At 44.2% G+C, this 15,129-nt stretch overlaps 1 protein-coding gene across 1 annotated transcript in view; it reads right to left on the bottom strand.

Moving 5' to 3' along the window:
* Positions 1–5,827: 5,827 nt before the first annotated feature.
* Positions 5,828–15,129, bottom strand: part of CRYL1 (crystallin lambda 1) — a 467,408-nt gene continuing 458,106 nt past the window's right edge. Inside the window, exon 8 of the mRNA XM_069202282.1 lies at positions 5,828–8,398. Within this exon, the coding sequence (XP_069058383.1) occupies positions 8,291–8,398 (108 nt within the window). The 3' untranslated portion in view covers positions 5,828–8,290. The remainder of the gene's footprint in view (positions 8,399–15,129) is intronic.

Here is a 15,129-nt window from a genome sequence, read left to right as displayed (position 1 = left end):
TAAAATATATCTGTGATTCTTGATAAATATGGCTCTCACGAGGTCACCCTTCAGTAATATACCTCATCACCTCTTTCAAATGGACATCACTTGAAAGAATACAAACATTCTTTTTCAGCTGCACCACTAAACCTTTCTGCATCCACTGAAATTATCAAATACCCTTCATTATCCGGATTCTCTCTATCTCTTCTAAATTCATCGATTTTGAGAACTAATCAGCGTCAAAGTTTTTACCACCTACCATTTGTATAACTTCAATATAGTACAGTAAAAGTTTAGAAGTCAACCTTGCTAACTTTGGCATAGAATCCCTCACTATTCAGTAACAAACATGATCGTTCTCCCCCACAATTAACACTTATACTTCTCCACTGTCCAGCTGCATACAAAAAGTTATTTCACAAAGACAGCTTAATGTTTTTCTGCAAGAACGCGGGATTTAGAAGCAAATTCCACATTCTTTTCAACATCACCTTCCTTTTGCAATAATACAGCTTACAACCAACATCCACTAGCAATGACTGTTACACAACAAATAGACTGAGGGTGAAATATTCGTTACACCTTGGTTGACATAACTTCATTTTTCAAAGATTGACATTCATTGTCTCATGTTCATTGCACTAGAATGTTCTGCTTTTCCTCAACACTCACTTCAAATTCTCAGATTTAGAAGCATACCACAGATAAACGTTAAATAAAATTCATGCACACTCAGGAAGGAGCATATCTCTTTTGTTGATGGAGGTTGACACCTTAACAGTTCCATTCACCAATCCTAGAGGAGGCTCTTATCCTTTGTCAGACGAATTCCACAATTATCAATTTTTGTTTTACTGAATTCACATTTCTACGTGCTAGCCATTAGCCCCATTTTTGTAACTTCTTCGGCACTTCCATCACAATTAAATCTGCTACCTTTGATTTTATTACTCTCTCCGGGTACAAAATACTGCCCGAGTAATGATTCCTTTAGTACCCTCCAAATTCTTACACATCATTCTTTGGAACACTGCGTTATGTGGAACTGGAAAGCACCACCAGCTCTCTCAAAAGCAAAGTCATATCTGGACTAACTGTACATGATGATATGGTCATGACAAGTCATATTTGCTGAACCACTTAGGACTGCCAAACGACTTTAAAAAGTCATCTATGTGATGCAATGGATGAAAAATCAGCCCAAATGTTCCTAATACGACTTCCAACGTCAATGTAAACTCCTACTTCATGATTTTTACAATGCAATGACTACAGTCGCTAACAAAAGACATGGTCCTACGAGTTCTGTAGTCCACTGGTTGCACATTTTTCTCAATTCCATAGCCAAATCAATCCAAGTGCTAAATGGCATACTCCTTAATTTGTGTTTCACTGGCTTAGCATTGTCATTTACTCTTATTTTGTGTTCAAAACCAGAAATATTTCCCAATTGTGAAATAAACATGTTATTAAATCAATTTACACTGGCCTTCTGGACTCCTGTGACCTCATTTACACTGGCCTTTCAAAACACCAATTGGCACTATTTGCAAAATTTGGCAGCTATAATGTGGCTCTTAGAAATTGGGTCTCTAGTTGGCAGAAGTATGCACCCTGTCCAAGTAGGGACCACAATCCTAGCCACGGTAGGTCAGATACACACCCTAAATTAACCTGTGCTCACCCTCTGGTAGATTGACACAGAGCAGTCAGGCTGAACTTAAGAGGCAATGTGTAAAGTATTTGTGCAACACTCATATTACAGTAATACAGTGAAAGAGACCATAAAAAGACTACACACCAGTTTAGAAAATAAATAATATTTATCTGAGTAAAACAAGAACAAAACATCAAAAATCCAATAAGCAGAACTCATGCTATGAAATTTTAAAGAATAAACTGCAATGTGGTGCTTTAAATTCAATAGCGCTAAAAGGTAACTTGAGGTAGCACTAGACAGGGGTGAATCCAAAGTTCAGGCTGACCGCGATAGAGGGCAGGCCGACTACAGAGCCCACGCAGGGCCCACTGAAACACTACCATAAATGGAGCAACCGTCAGCGTCGAAGCCCCGATACGTCAGTTCCGACTCAATGTGTCAACGTTGAGCATTGCAGTCAGGTCCCGTGCCGAATCCCTTCTGAAGCAAGTGATGCTCCGTCGTCAAACCGTGCAGTGATGTCCTTGGATTGGCGCTGTGTCTGCATTGAACATCACAGTTCGGTCCTGTGTTGTTTTTGAATTGGCACTGCATTGGCATCGAAGGGCACTGCAGCAGTTCAGAGGGGAGCAGCAGCCTCCATGCGTCGGTTTTGGATGAAAAACAGCTGCAATATTCTTTCTCAAGGCCCAAGACTGGATTGGCACCTCTTGGCAGGGCAGGACTCACAGTGGCAGAGTCCAGCACCTGAAGCAGAAATGAGCGGAAGTCTTTGATGGCCTTGAGACTTCAAAAACAGGAGTCACTTGATTCTGTAGAAGATATAAACAGCAAAGTCTAGTCCTTCTCACTCCCAGGCAAGAGGTAGAAGGCAGCAGGCCAACACAGCAATGTAGTTGAGCAAAGTGGCAATCCCTCCTGGCAGCACAGCAGTCCTTTTTCCTGGAAGAATGTCCTTCAAATCCAGATGTGTACTGATTTGGTGGGGTTTGCGGTCCAGTACATGTACCCAGTTGAGCATTTGAACTGGGGAGACTTCAAAGAGAGGCTTTTGAAGTGCACAAGGTCCATCCTCTTCCTTACCCAGCTCCAGACACTCTACAGGGGATTATGCAGTCCTTTGTGTGGGGAGAGGCACAGCCCTATTCAGGTGTGAGTGCCACCTCCTCCCCTCCATCTAGCCCAGGAAGACCCATCAGCCTGGTGATGGGCCATCAGGATGGAAATGTCACACTCCAGCTCCCTCTGTGTGTGACTGTCTGAGGGAATGCATAAAGCCCAGTGGTTACCCACACCAGACATGTATTCAGATACAGGCAGAGGCACAGAATGGTTAAAGTAAGAAAATGTCAACTTTCTTAAAGTGCCATTTTTAGACTCACAATTTAAAATCCAACTTCACCGTAAATTGTGATTTTAAACTTTGGGTCCAGACACACCAAATCCTTCTTGCCAAGTCGAATGGATATTGAAAACTGCACATACAGCTCTGCAGTGGCAGGCCTGAGATGTTTAAACGGCTACTGTAGTGGGTAGCACGAGCCGTACCGCAGGCCCATCAGTAGCATTTAATTTACAGATTCTTTACTAGGGACTTATAGATAAATTAAATATGCCAATTGTGGATAAGCCTATATCACCATATTTTAGGGTACAATGCACCTGCACTTTAGCACTGGTTAGCAGCAGTAAAGTACACAGAATCCTAAAGCCAGCAAAAATGAAGTCGGAAAGAAGGCAAAAAAGGTAGGGGAAACCATGCCAAGGATGCCAGGTCTAGAAGTGCCTTAAACTAGACAAGCAAGAACAAATCAAACCTACCTTGAAAGCTCTCCATTGCCTTCCAGTCGATGCCTGGATCAGATCCAAGAATATCTGCACCGGCTGCAAAGGCCTACCGGGGGAAAAAAGGCCCAACATACTTATTACAAAACTTAACAGCCCACTGTTACCCAGACAAAAACTTCTGTTCCGCTCATTAGCTGCTAATCTGACCCAACTATGTTCATTCCAGCGAACACACCTTGGAACTAGATCCCTGGGATCAAAAGCCACAAGAATACGGAATGACCTCAGCAGCACGCTGAGGTCTGAACCCAATCAAATTTGTTATGGGAAACCTCTAAAAGCTGATCTCCTCAGGCACGTTTTAAACAGATTCTGGACTCTCGTGGGACGCAATCACAAAGCATCAACTATGGACACCTATGGAACCTAAGACATTAATCTTTATTAGGCTGTCAAGCCAAAAAATACAAATGGTTCCATAATGACCAACGAAATCCAACATAATTTATCCAAAACACAGTGATTCAAAACAAGTTTTACGTTCACAGACACGTGTTTTTCACAAATAGGACAATGCTCTTATCCTTTTTCATTCTGAAGTAACCAACGATTATACATCGCGAATTCTATAAACCCTGAACAAATAAGATAAACTGTGAAAATTGCCAGTTTTATTAGCAGAGCAGACAAACGAACGTAAAAGTATATATTGACACAGATCTGCCTTACTGTGATAAGGTTACAGATGTCAAAATCGTTTACAATTTCATGACAGTTTAGTTCTAAAATGATTGCCAACTATGTAAATAATACATTTCTGAATTAATGACCTTGAAATCTTTGATCTCCAGTACGCTCTATATTCATGGGGCTTTTCCTCCCTCAGGACCAGCAGTTACTACGCAGAGGCCACATTGGAGAAGGGTGATGGAGAGTGGGTAAATGGCCTATCACATTGAAGACCTCACTCTAGAATGAGGAAACCAATGAGATTACTTACGTGTGCTCACACTAGACTTTTGTAAGCAATATCCATAAAGTTGTAAATCCACGTGGAAGTTTGATAATGGCCACACAGTCCGGTGATAAATGCCACATACTTAAGAGTGAGCAAGAGGGAATGCCATTCTTTGGAACTTAAGTAGACACTGAAAGTGTGCCCTTCAGTTGGCAGGAAAGAGTGGTACTGAACTGTGCATAGGGAATGTATGAAGCATGGAGACTGTGGATGCAAGGAGATGAGCTGGTCTTTCAGCACCTATTCATAAATGTGGCTTTGGAAATTTCAGAGAAACTGAAGAAGCTGACTTAAGTAGCCCAAATAGGGAATATGGAAAACAAACATTTATAATCCAGATCCAGAGATAACAAGCTTAAGTGATGGTTACAGGGAAGGATGGGTCCAAAAGAATGGAGGCTTCCTAGTAAGGTAATAGACACAGAGGAGAGCACTGAGTGACAGGGAATCCCTGGAACATTTCACTAAAATCAGATGGAATGGCGGCCAAAATGGACTGAATTGAAAAAAAAACAAATGTTTTCACCTCAGATCAGAGTTGTGCATCCATCGTCCACCTTGTAACACACATTGCACAAATACTTGTCTTAGAAGGCACATTTATTAGTTTTTTTGCCAGAATAATTTATCTATAAGAAGACCGTTCTCCAACAACATTCCTATGTGGCCATCAAGTACCTCTGTCTTGCAGCACATATGCTAGTTGAATCAAAGCTTTAGCTTTATTCACTATTACTCGAGTCAATGGATCCAGTGTTTTGTATCAAACCATTTCATACACTCTTTAATTTATTCAATTCTCACCACTGACTCCCCCCTTCTGACATTCGTTTCTTCACTTGTGTCCTTCCAAAAAGATTTAAAGACATGTTTTCAGCAGATATTTAAGATAAACCCAGCCAAAACAAAGGAAAGCAATGATGACTAATGGAAGTTGTGGGCCTTATTGCTGCTAGAGACTATCTCGCCCGCTGGTAGGGTGGACAGCTCCCCTCCAAACAGTTGGGGTTACACAGATGAGCATGAGCCTGATGGCAGATAATGGGAGGTGATGTTAAACAGTGGTTAGCGAAGTAACTTGTGCATACAGTTAGAGGCTGAGATCCACTCATAAGGATTTTTGCCACTTTGTCTTCATACCTTCCACTCTCTTCCCCGGCCCATTTCAAGTGTATACAACACAATGCAGGTATAGCATCTTCTTTGCACCATGTACCACGCACCTTACTTTACATAAAGAGTTGGACATTAAGCAAACCATCACCTGTTTGTATGGCTTGTATGCAGCTTCAGGAATATGAACAATACTAACATTCAACAGTGAACGCTCTCGGAATGTTTGGGATCATCAAATAACAATAACAAGTCAGCAAAAGTCAATTAGTCCGTTGTTTAATAAAATGATTCAAGTCAAAGCATATCTCGCAGTACAAAATTGTGTTATGTGAAATATTTTAGCAGCGCAATCAGAAATATGTGCAATCTGTAAGCACTGTTTAAAAGAACACCTAATTAAGTACAGCCGTAGTTAGCTCAGAATGCTCATTAGAGACACTACTTATCAGAATTAGCTTAACACAAATGTTGTAATGTATGCTCTCTGAGGTTTACATTAGTGATTGATCTTTAAGTAGACTACTTTTGACTTTATCCCTTTTTCAGCCCTCTTCCACATGAAAGGGGGAGACTCACTGCTTGCGATTCATTCCAAATGTGTGCTGCTCGTTGCCCCAGTTATCATTTTCTTACTTTCTGGTGTTCTTTCTAAGCTCAAGAGGCATCTAGTGTTCCATGTGTGTCCAGCACAGGACAACGAGAATCAGCACCAGAACGGATTTTAAGATGTCCGCATGTGATAATTGTATATAAAATGGATCTTCATGGGAATCATTTGCACATTTGCACAGTCCTTGGTCATCGTGTTAATCTGACTTTATCATCTGCGGGCGAAGACTGGATACTCCAGACGGACCCAGAGATAGAAAGAAAAGAAAGACTCACAAGCACTGTACACTACGATGTCCAGAAAGAGTGACAAATTAATACAGTGATGTTTAGAGAGAAGACATGGAGTGGTGCGTGAAAAGGCTTCAGCAATGATTTCCACTCAAGATAACAAAAAGTTCACTGTTGCATAAAACACTGACAGACGTCATGCACCAGAATAGCACAAGCTGCTGCCGTGGGTCCAGAGGAATGTTAAACACATGAAAGAGAGGAAATACAGTGCCAGAGTCCGAGCTTCCTTTTCTACTTATTTCTTGGTATAGTGCAGCTACTGCCCCGAGACTGCAGAACATGAACATAAAAGTTATGATTTTATTTTAAAACATTTGAAATACAGACCACAGCTCTCAGTTGGGCATATGTTGGCTGTGATAGACACTAGCTGATGATTCTCTGCTGTCATTGATATCTAACACAGCAGGAGCACTTTTATTGTAAAATAATCATTGCCATTTAAGTGCATTTTAATGATGGGAATTGGGAAGGTGGTGTCTCTGCAAAAACAATTAATTTCTAGCAAAGACCACAAAAATGCGCTAATGCAAATATGCATTCAATTTATGCATGCGGAATTTCAACCTGGCAGAAAGCCCAAATGTATATATTTTACATATATGAGTACTCCAAGAATAGAGTAAATTTGAAAGAGTACGCATAGGATTATTTGTAACTCATGTAACAGGTGACATTTACTCCAAATGTAGGAGTAGTCCAACAGTAACACATTTCTGACTTACCAAACTAACCCTATCTGAAATGGGCCAACAGATTCTGGGTGCTGGCCTTACAATGAATGGTCTGAGGTGAAAATAGGCTTAAAGCAGCATAACCGCTACATAATGTACATTTTGGTTCATCATCCTGTGCCACCAAGCAGGACAGCTCAACATCAGGTTTTCAGGATGTCCACCTAAAATAAATGTGCATACAATGAAATGAAGCAGAAACCATAATCCCAGTCAATGGTTATACTGACAATCTGGTAATGAAAAGACCCTCATGGAGCTGCATAAGACACCAACGCATTAAAAACATGAAGAGGGAACAGTGGGCGGAGATCACGTGGCACACTATCACGTATAGTTCTGTGACAGAAGCAACCAGAAGTCTTGTCTCTTTACAATAATGGTGAGGAGTCCTCTCTCTCAGTGGAGAATGCAAAATTAGTTTGCTGATGTGAGTTTGCTAGCATTCCCCCTTTTTGGGAGCCAAAGTAGTAACGATCTGTGAAATAAAAATTACATTTTGAAAATATTGAAAATCCAATCGTTATTTTCATCAGCTATAATTAACAGGGAGATCGAAGAATCAAGACAGTGGGCAATATGCAATCCAGCAATGAAGCAGCTGATCCCATTCGAGAAGTGCCTGATTTAGTAGAAAATTGAATGTTATGAAATGAAAGGGAATTTCGCTGACAGCGTGGGTGTTGGATTCAAGGGGGAGGGGCACTTCTAGCCTCGTTTTTGGCACTGCAAGACCAAAAGAATTAGGCCCTGCTTTTATACTTTTTTTTGCGCCGCATTATCGTCATTTTTTGACGCAAAAGCGACGCAAAATTACAAAATACAATTGTACTTTGAAAGTTTGCGCCGCTTTTGCATCAATAAATGAGGGTGTTGCGGTGCAAAAAAAGTATAAATGTGCAGTGTCTCCCGAGGGGGCAGGGATGTTTAAGGTAGGGAAGCCTTGTGGCAAATCGGAGGCATGAAAATTTCTTCTAGCGCTTGCTAATGTCCATGAATGACTTCTTATTTATTGCAGGATTGAGGTCTTGACTCTGGAATCAGCTATTCAACATCAGGACGCCAAGAAACAGACCCCGCGCCATCTCATTGCATCTCTTTTTTCAGCGTTGCAAGGCGGGCCAGGCAAGCGTCCCTCCACTTTCTTCTGGCGTTAAGGTGTTCCGGGTCAGCAGGGACCTTATCGCTCAAAGCCTACAAGAGAAAACATCGGGGTCACGATGCAGCATACCATCGATACTCTTTCACACATGCATGAACTTTAAACCTTGACATTTTATAAAGTACTGAAACCAGTGAAGGTGAATCGAAGTGCTCAGAAGTAAACAGAAGGGTAAAACGATTGGGTGGGGGACTGCGGAATGCACAGAATCGCGAAAAACACTTCACAGGTCCGTTACTGTGACTGCATGTGGTGCATTGGGTATCGTTAACAGGAAAACACATCATGTGTCGCACCTTCATAATAACGTTTTCATAATCACAGTGGAATACAAAAGAGACCTACAATGCCTGAATAAAAGCCTATACTTACGCTCCTCATCACAAACTAGTTATGGCCGCTCTAGTCGTCTATAACAATAGGAACAGAAAAACATGACTTTCCTCTTGACATCATGAAGGCCACAGCAAGGGTCGTAGTTGTAACAATTACAGTTTCACTGAAGACATCCCTTCTCCTTATAGTCTTTGCTTTCTAATGAGCCAACCGTTGTGTCTCATGCGCTCATGAAAGTACACAAAGAGTAGAAGTCCGTGCATGGAGGTGTGCCACTCCTCCATGGGAGCCAACAAGACAACTGTTTAGTGGCTCTGTAACTGTAGTCACGAATATCCCCAGGGCTACGAATCCATCGCCTATAGTTTCCAATCAGACTCCTCGCTTGCAGTTTATCTGAATCTGTGCAATTTTAAAGTTATTTCAAAGGTTTCCACTGTGACACTTTGAAAACGTAATTTTTTGAGTGAACCCCCAAATTTTCGGCCTGTTGTTTTGCTGGTATTTTGCACTGTGCACTACGACACCACATTTCAACATACGCTTGTGGGTGATGTTACAATAATATGAGGGGAAATGTCCCCTCCCCCACTTCAATCACCAGTCAGACTATGGGAAGATGTTGTAGTGGCATAGAATTTAAATGTCACATGTGACTGCAGGGGACGTTTATGTCACCCACGCATTACTGGACTACCACGACTCCATGTTCATCACTGTGGCCTGGCAGGGTGCAGCTGTAAACACTGCAGTAACACGTCTGAGAAAATTGCTGTGCCATATAGAAAAACCCTACATGTATACATTAGAAAAGTAACCACTAAGTGTATCAGTTAGCCCAAAAGAGTGACTGCTTACTGAATGCAAGTTGGATATGCCAAATATTCAGGAAAAGTATATCCCAATAATTAAAAGCTAGAAAATGTTGTTTACACTGTGTAAGTAAAGTTAAATTTTTCTATGGAAAGACCTGGTTGTAATTAAAAGTCTATTTTCGAATTTCAGGTAGGAAAGTACAAGTAACTTGGTAAGTAGTTTTTTAAATATCAAAAAGCAAGATCATGCTGAGGGTATATTTTTAGGTCTCACCTACAGACAGCTTTAGCTCCTCTGGAGAGAGTTATTGTCATTAAGTAATACATATCAAATATGTACATACAGCTATAGAAATGGGCTTCCGGACAGCCATTTTCAGCCATTAGCTAATGTAGTTCAGTTAGCTAATAGAGTTGTCCAACAGTGCTTTAATCAGCTGACGACAGTTCACAGATATGTCCAGACAAAAAAGTTGTTCCTCATCTTTACACATACATTTATATTACATATAGTGCAGTGTCTTCCAGGGCATCCTGATAAACAAAAGACACCATCACTCTGCCTTGATGTGAGTAGGGTTCAGCCAGATTCCTACTCCTCACCAGTGTGCTTCTGGTTCATAACACAGAATCGGGCGGTGATCAAGTGGCATGACGTGGTGGGACACCGGCTGTGCTATCGTATGTTATGTGTACTTGTAAAGCGCACTATCATCCAAGAGGGTATCCTGCCACTGAAAAGGTGGGTGTGCTTATTCCTGACTATGGTAAGTTGGTTTATTGAAAAGCCAGGTCTTCTCCTGGAATTCAAGAAGAGAGGAGAATGCTCTGACGTGGAATGGGGGGGTCTTCCATGCTTTAGGAGCGATGTACAAGAAAATTGGTCCTCCTGATTTGGCTCTATGCATGCGTGGGATGTGCACGAGTTGGACTCCTGTGAAGCGGAGGTGTCTGGGTTATTGGTGGAAGGAGATCAGACTGTTCAGAAGGTGGGGACTAAGTTGTGTAGTGCCTAGAATGTGTGTGTGTGTGTGAGGAGTTTAAAATGTATGTATATTAGAAGCCTGTTTGAGCTGCTTGCAGTGAGGTGTTGATGTGAACTCTGCGTGGGAGGTTGAGGTTGAGTCTGGCAGCCGAGTTCTGGATGGTCTGTAGTCTTCTGGTGAGTTGCTTGGTGATCCCGGCTGTTAGAAATGGGGTCTTAGTAGGAAAGTACCATCTTGCCTGGCATGTTACCCCCATATTTTACTGTATATATGTTGTTTTAGTTGTATGTGTCACTGGGACCCTGCTAGCCAGGGCCCCAGTGCTCATAAGTGTGCCCTGTATGTGTTACCTGTGTTATGACTAACTGTCTCACTGAGGCTCTGCTATCCAGAACCTCAGTGGTTATGCTCTCTCATTTCTTTCCAAATTGTCACTAACAGGCTAGTGACCAATTTCACCAATTTACATTGGCATACTGGAACACCCTTATAATTCCCTAGTATATAGTACTGAGGTACCCAGGGTATTGGGGTTCCAGGAGATCCCTATGGGCTGCAGCATTTCTTGTGCCACCCATAGGGAGATCTGACAATTCTTACACAGGCCTGCCAGTGCAGCCTGAGTGAAATAACGTCCACGTTATTTCACAGCCATTTACCACTGCACTTAAGTAACTTATAAGTCACCTATATGTCTAACCTTTACCTGGTAAAGGTTGGGTGCTAAGTTACTTAGTGTGTGGGCACCCTGGCACTAGCCAAGGTGCTCCCACATTGTTCAGGGCAAATTCCCCGGACTTTGTGAGTGCGGGGACACCATTACACACGTGCACTATACATATGTCACAACATATGTATAGCGTCACAATGGTAACTCCGAACATGGCCATGTAACATGTCTAAGATCATGGAATTGTCTCCCCAATGCCATTCTGGCATTGGGGAGACAATTCCATGATCCCCCGAGTCTCTAGCTCAGACCCGGGTACTGTCAAACTGCCTTTCCCGGGGTTTCACTGCAGCTGCTGCTGCTGTCAACCCCTCAGACAGGTTTCTGCCCTCCTGGGGTCCAGCCAGGCCTGGCCCAGGAAGGCAGAACAAAGGACTTCCTCAGAGAGAGGGTGTTACACCCTCTCCCTTTGGAAAAAGGTGTCAGGGCTGGGGAGGAGTAGCCTCCCCCAGCATCTGGAAATGCTTTGATGGGCACAGATGGTGCCCATCTCTGCATAAGCCAGTCTGCACCGGTTCAGGGATCCCTCAGCCCTGGCGCGAAACTGGACAAAGGAAAGGGGAGTGACCACTCCCCTGACCTGCACCTCCCCTGGGAGGTGCCCAGAGCTCCTCCAGTGTACTCCAGACCTCTGCCATCTTGGAAACAGAGGTGCTGCTGGCACACTGGACTGCTCTGAGTGGCCAGTGCCAGCAGGTGATGTCAGAGACTCCTTCTGATAGGCTCCTTCAGGTGTTGCTAGCCTATCCTCTCTCCTAAGTAGCCAAACCTCCTTTTCTGGCTATTTAGGGTCTCTGCTTTGGGGAATTCCTTAGATAACGAATGCAAGAGCTCATCAGAGTTCCTCTGCATCTCTCTCTTCACCTTCTGCCAAGGAATCGACTGCTGACCGCGCTGGAAGCCTGCAAAACTGCAACAAAGTAGCAAAGACGACTACTGCGACCTTGTAACGCTGATCCTGCCGCCTTCTTGACTGTTTTCCTGGTGGTGCATGCTGTGGGGGTAGTCTGCCTCCTCTCTGCACTAGAAGCTCTGAAGAAATCTCCTGTGGGTCGACGGAATCTTCCCCCTGCAACCGCAGGCACCAAAGAACTGCATCACCGGTCCTCTGGGTCTCCTCTCAGCACGACGAGCGAGGTCACTTGAACTCAGCAACTCTGTCCAAGTGACTCCCACAGTCCAGTGACTCTTCAGTCCAAATTTGGTGGAGGTAAGTCCTTGCCTCCTCACGCTAGACTGCATGGCTGGGAACCGCGTGTTTTGCAGCTACTCCGGCTCCTGTGCATCCTTCCAGGATTTCCTTTGTGCACAGCCAAGCCTGGGTCCCCGGCACTCTAACCTGCAGTGCACGACCTCCTGAGTTGTCCTCCGGCGTCGTGGGACCCTCCTTTGTGACTTCGGGTGAGCTCCGGTTCACTCCACTTTGTAGTGCCTGTTCCGGCACTTCTGCGGGTGCTGCTTGCTTCTGAGTGGGCTCTTTGTCTTGCTGGACGCCCCCTCTGTCTCCTCACGCAATTGGCAACATCCTGGTCCCTCCTGCAACCACAGCAGCATCCAAAAACCCTAACCGCGACCCTTGAAGCTAGCAAGGCTTGTTTGCGGTCTTTCTGCACGGAAACACCTCTGCACGACTCTTCACGACGTGGGACATCCATCCTCCAAAGGGGAAGTTTCTAGCCCTTGTCGTTCGTGCAGAATCCACAGCTTCTACCATCCGGTGGCAGCTTCTCTGTACCCACAGCTGGCATTTCCTGGGCATCTGCCCACTCCCGACTTGATCGTGACTCTTGGACTTGGTCCCCTTGTTCCACAGGTACTCTCGTTAGGAAATCCATCGTTGTTGCATTGCTGGTGTTGGTCTTCCTTGCAGAATTCCCCTATCACGACTTCTGTGCTCTTTGGGGAACTTAGGTGCACTTTGCACCCACTTTTCAGGGTCTTGGGGTGGGCTATTTTTCTAACCCTCACTGTTTTCTTACAGTCCCAGCGACCCTCTACAAGGTCACATAGGTTTGGGGTCCATTCGTGGTTCGCATTCCCCTTCTAGAGTATATGGTTTGTGTTGCCCCTATCCCTATGTCCCCCCATTGCATTCTATTGTGACTATACATTGTTTGCACTGTTTTCTATTGCTATTACTGCATATTTTGGTATTGTGTACATATATCTTGTGTATATTTGCTATCCTCATACTGAGGGTACTCACTGAGATACTTTGGCATATTGTCATAAAAATAAAGTACCTTTATTTTTAGTATATCTGTGTATTGTGTTTTCTTATGATATTGTGCATATGACACTAGTGGTACTGTAGGAGCTTCACTCGTCTCCTAGTTCAGCCTAAGCTGCTCTGCTAAGCTACCTTTTCTATCAGCCTAAGCTGCTAGACACCCCTCTACACTAATAATGGATACCTGGGCCTGGTGCAAGGTGTAAGTACCCCTTGGTACTCACTACAAGCCAGTTCAGCCTCCTACAGTCTTTGGTTGACAGTCAGGTTATCCCCTGTTCAAGCAAGGACCCTCACTCTAGTCAGGGTAAAAGAGAATTACCCTCAGCTAACCCCTGCTTACCCCCTTGGTAGCTTGGCAGAGCAGTAGGCTTAACTTCAGAGCGCTAGGTGTAAAGTATTTGTACCAACACACACAGTAACTTCATGAAAACACTACAAAATTACACAACACCGGTTTAGAAAAATAGGAAATATTTATCTAAACAAAACAAGACCAAAACGACAAAAATCCGACATACACAAGTCAAGTTATGAATTTTTAAAGATTAAACTCGAAAATAGCGCTTAGAAACAAAAATGCTTCGATGAGATGTTAACACTGCGTCGTGACGGAGTTGTTCCCAACAAGCTGACACCAGCGGCGCCGGACACTGAGTCGTGTAGACCCCCAAGTACAGTACCTTTGGTGAAGAGAGAAAAAAAAGCCGATGCGCGAAGTCGGGGATTGCGGCGTCTGTGCGAAACGTTGAATCCGTGCACTTCGAGCGGCGTCGGTCACAACGTGGTGCGGAGACTTCCACGGAGTCGCGGACTTCAGCGGGGCTGCAGCGGCGTCGGGCCTGCGAAGAGTGTCGCGTTCCAGCGAAGGTCACGGCGTCAGGTTCAGGCGGCGTTACCAGATTCAGCAGCGGCGTCGGTCCGGAGTCGTCCGAAGTCGATTTCCTTGGGTTTCCACCAGCTTTCCTTTCAAGGGCCCAGGGACTGGATAGGGCACCACTTGTCAGAGCAGGAGTCTCTCCAGGGACTCCAGGTGCTGGCAGAGAGAAGTCTTTGCTGTCCCTGAGACTTCAAACAACAGGAGGCAAGCTCTAACTCAAGCCCTTGGAGATTTATTCACAAGATGGAAGGCACACAAAGTACAATCTTTGCTCTCTTACTCTGGCAGAAGCAGCACTGCAGGAAAGCTCCACAAAGCACAGTCACAGGCAGGGCAGCACTTCTTCCTCAGCTATCAGCTCTTCTCCAGGCAGAGGTTCCTCTTGGTTCCAGAAGTGTTTCTAAAGTCTGTAGATTTGGGTGCCCTTCTTATACCCATTTTAGTCTTTGAAGTCACCTTTCTTCAAAGGGGACTCACACCTACTTGTGAAATCCTGCCTTGCCCAGGCAAGGCCTCAGACACACACCAGGGGGTTGGAGCTGGCATTGTCAGAGGCAGGCACAGTCCTTTCAGATGAGAGTGACCACTTCACCCCTCCCTCCTAGCAGAGATGGCTAATCAGGAAATGCAGGTAACACCCCAGCCCCCTTTGTGTCACTGTCTAGTGCGAGGTGAAAACAACCCAACTGTCAAACTGACCCAGACAGGGAATCCACAAACAAGGCAGAGTCACAGAAGGGTTTAAGCAAGAAAATGCTCACTTTCTAAAAGTGGCATTTTCAAACG

This window comes from Pleurodeles waltl, chromosome 8 (assembly GCF_031143425.1).
Source record: "Pleurodeles waltl isolate 20211129_DDA chromosome 8, aPleWal1.hap1.20221129, whole genome shotgun sequence".
Classification (NCBI taxonomy): Eukaryota; Metazoa; Chordata; class Amphibia; order Caudata; family Salamandridae; genus Pleurodeles; species Pleurodeles waltl.
This window is presented reverse-complemented; position numbering and strand designations above follow the sequence as displayed.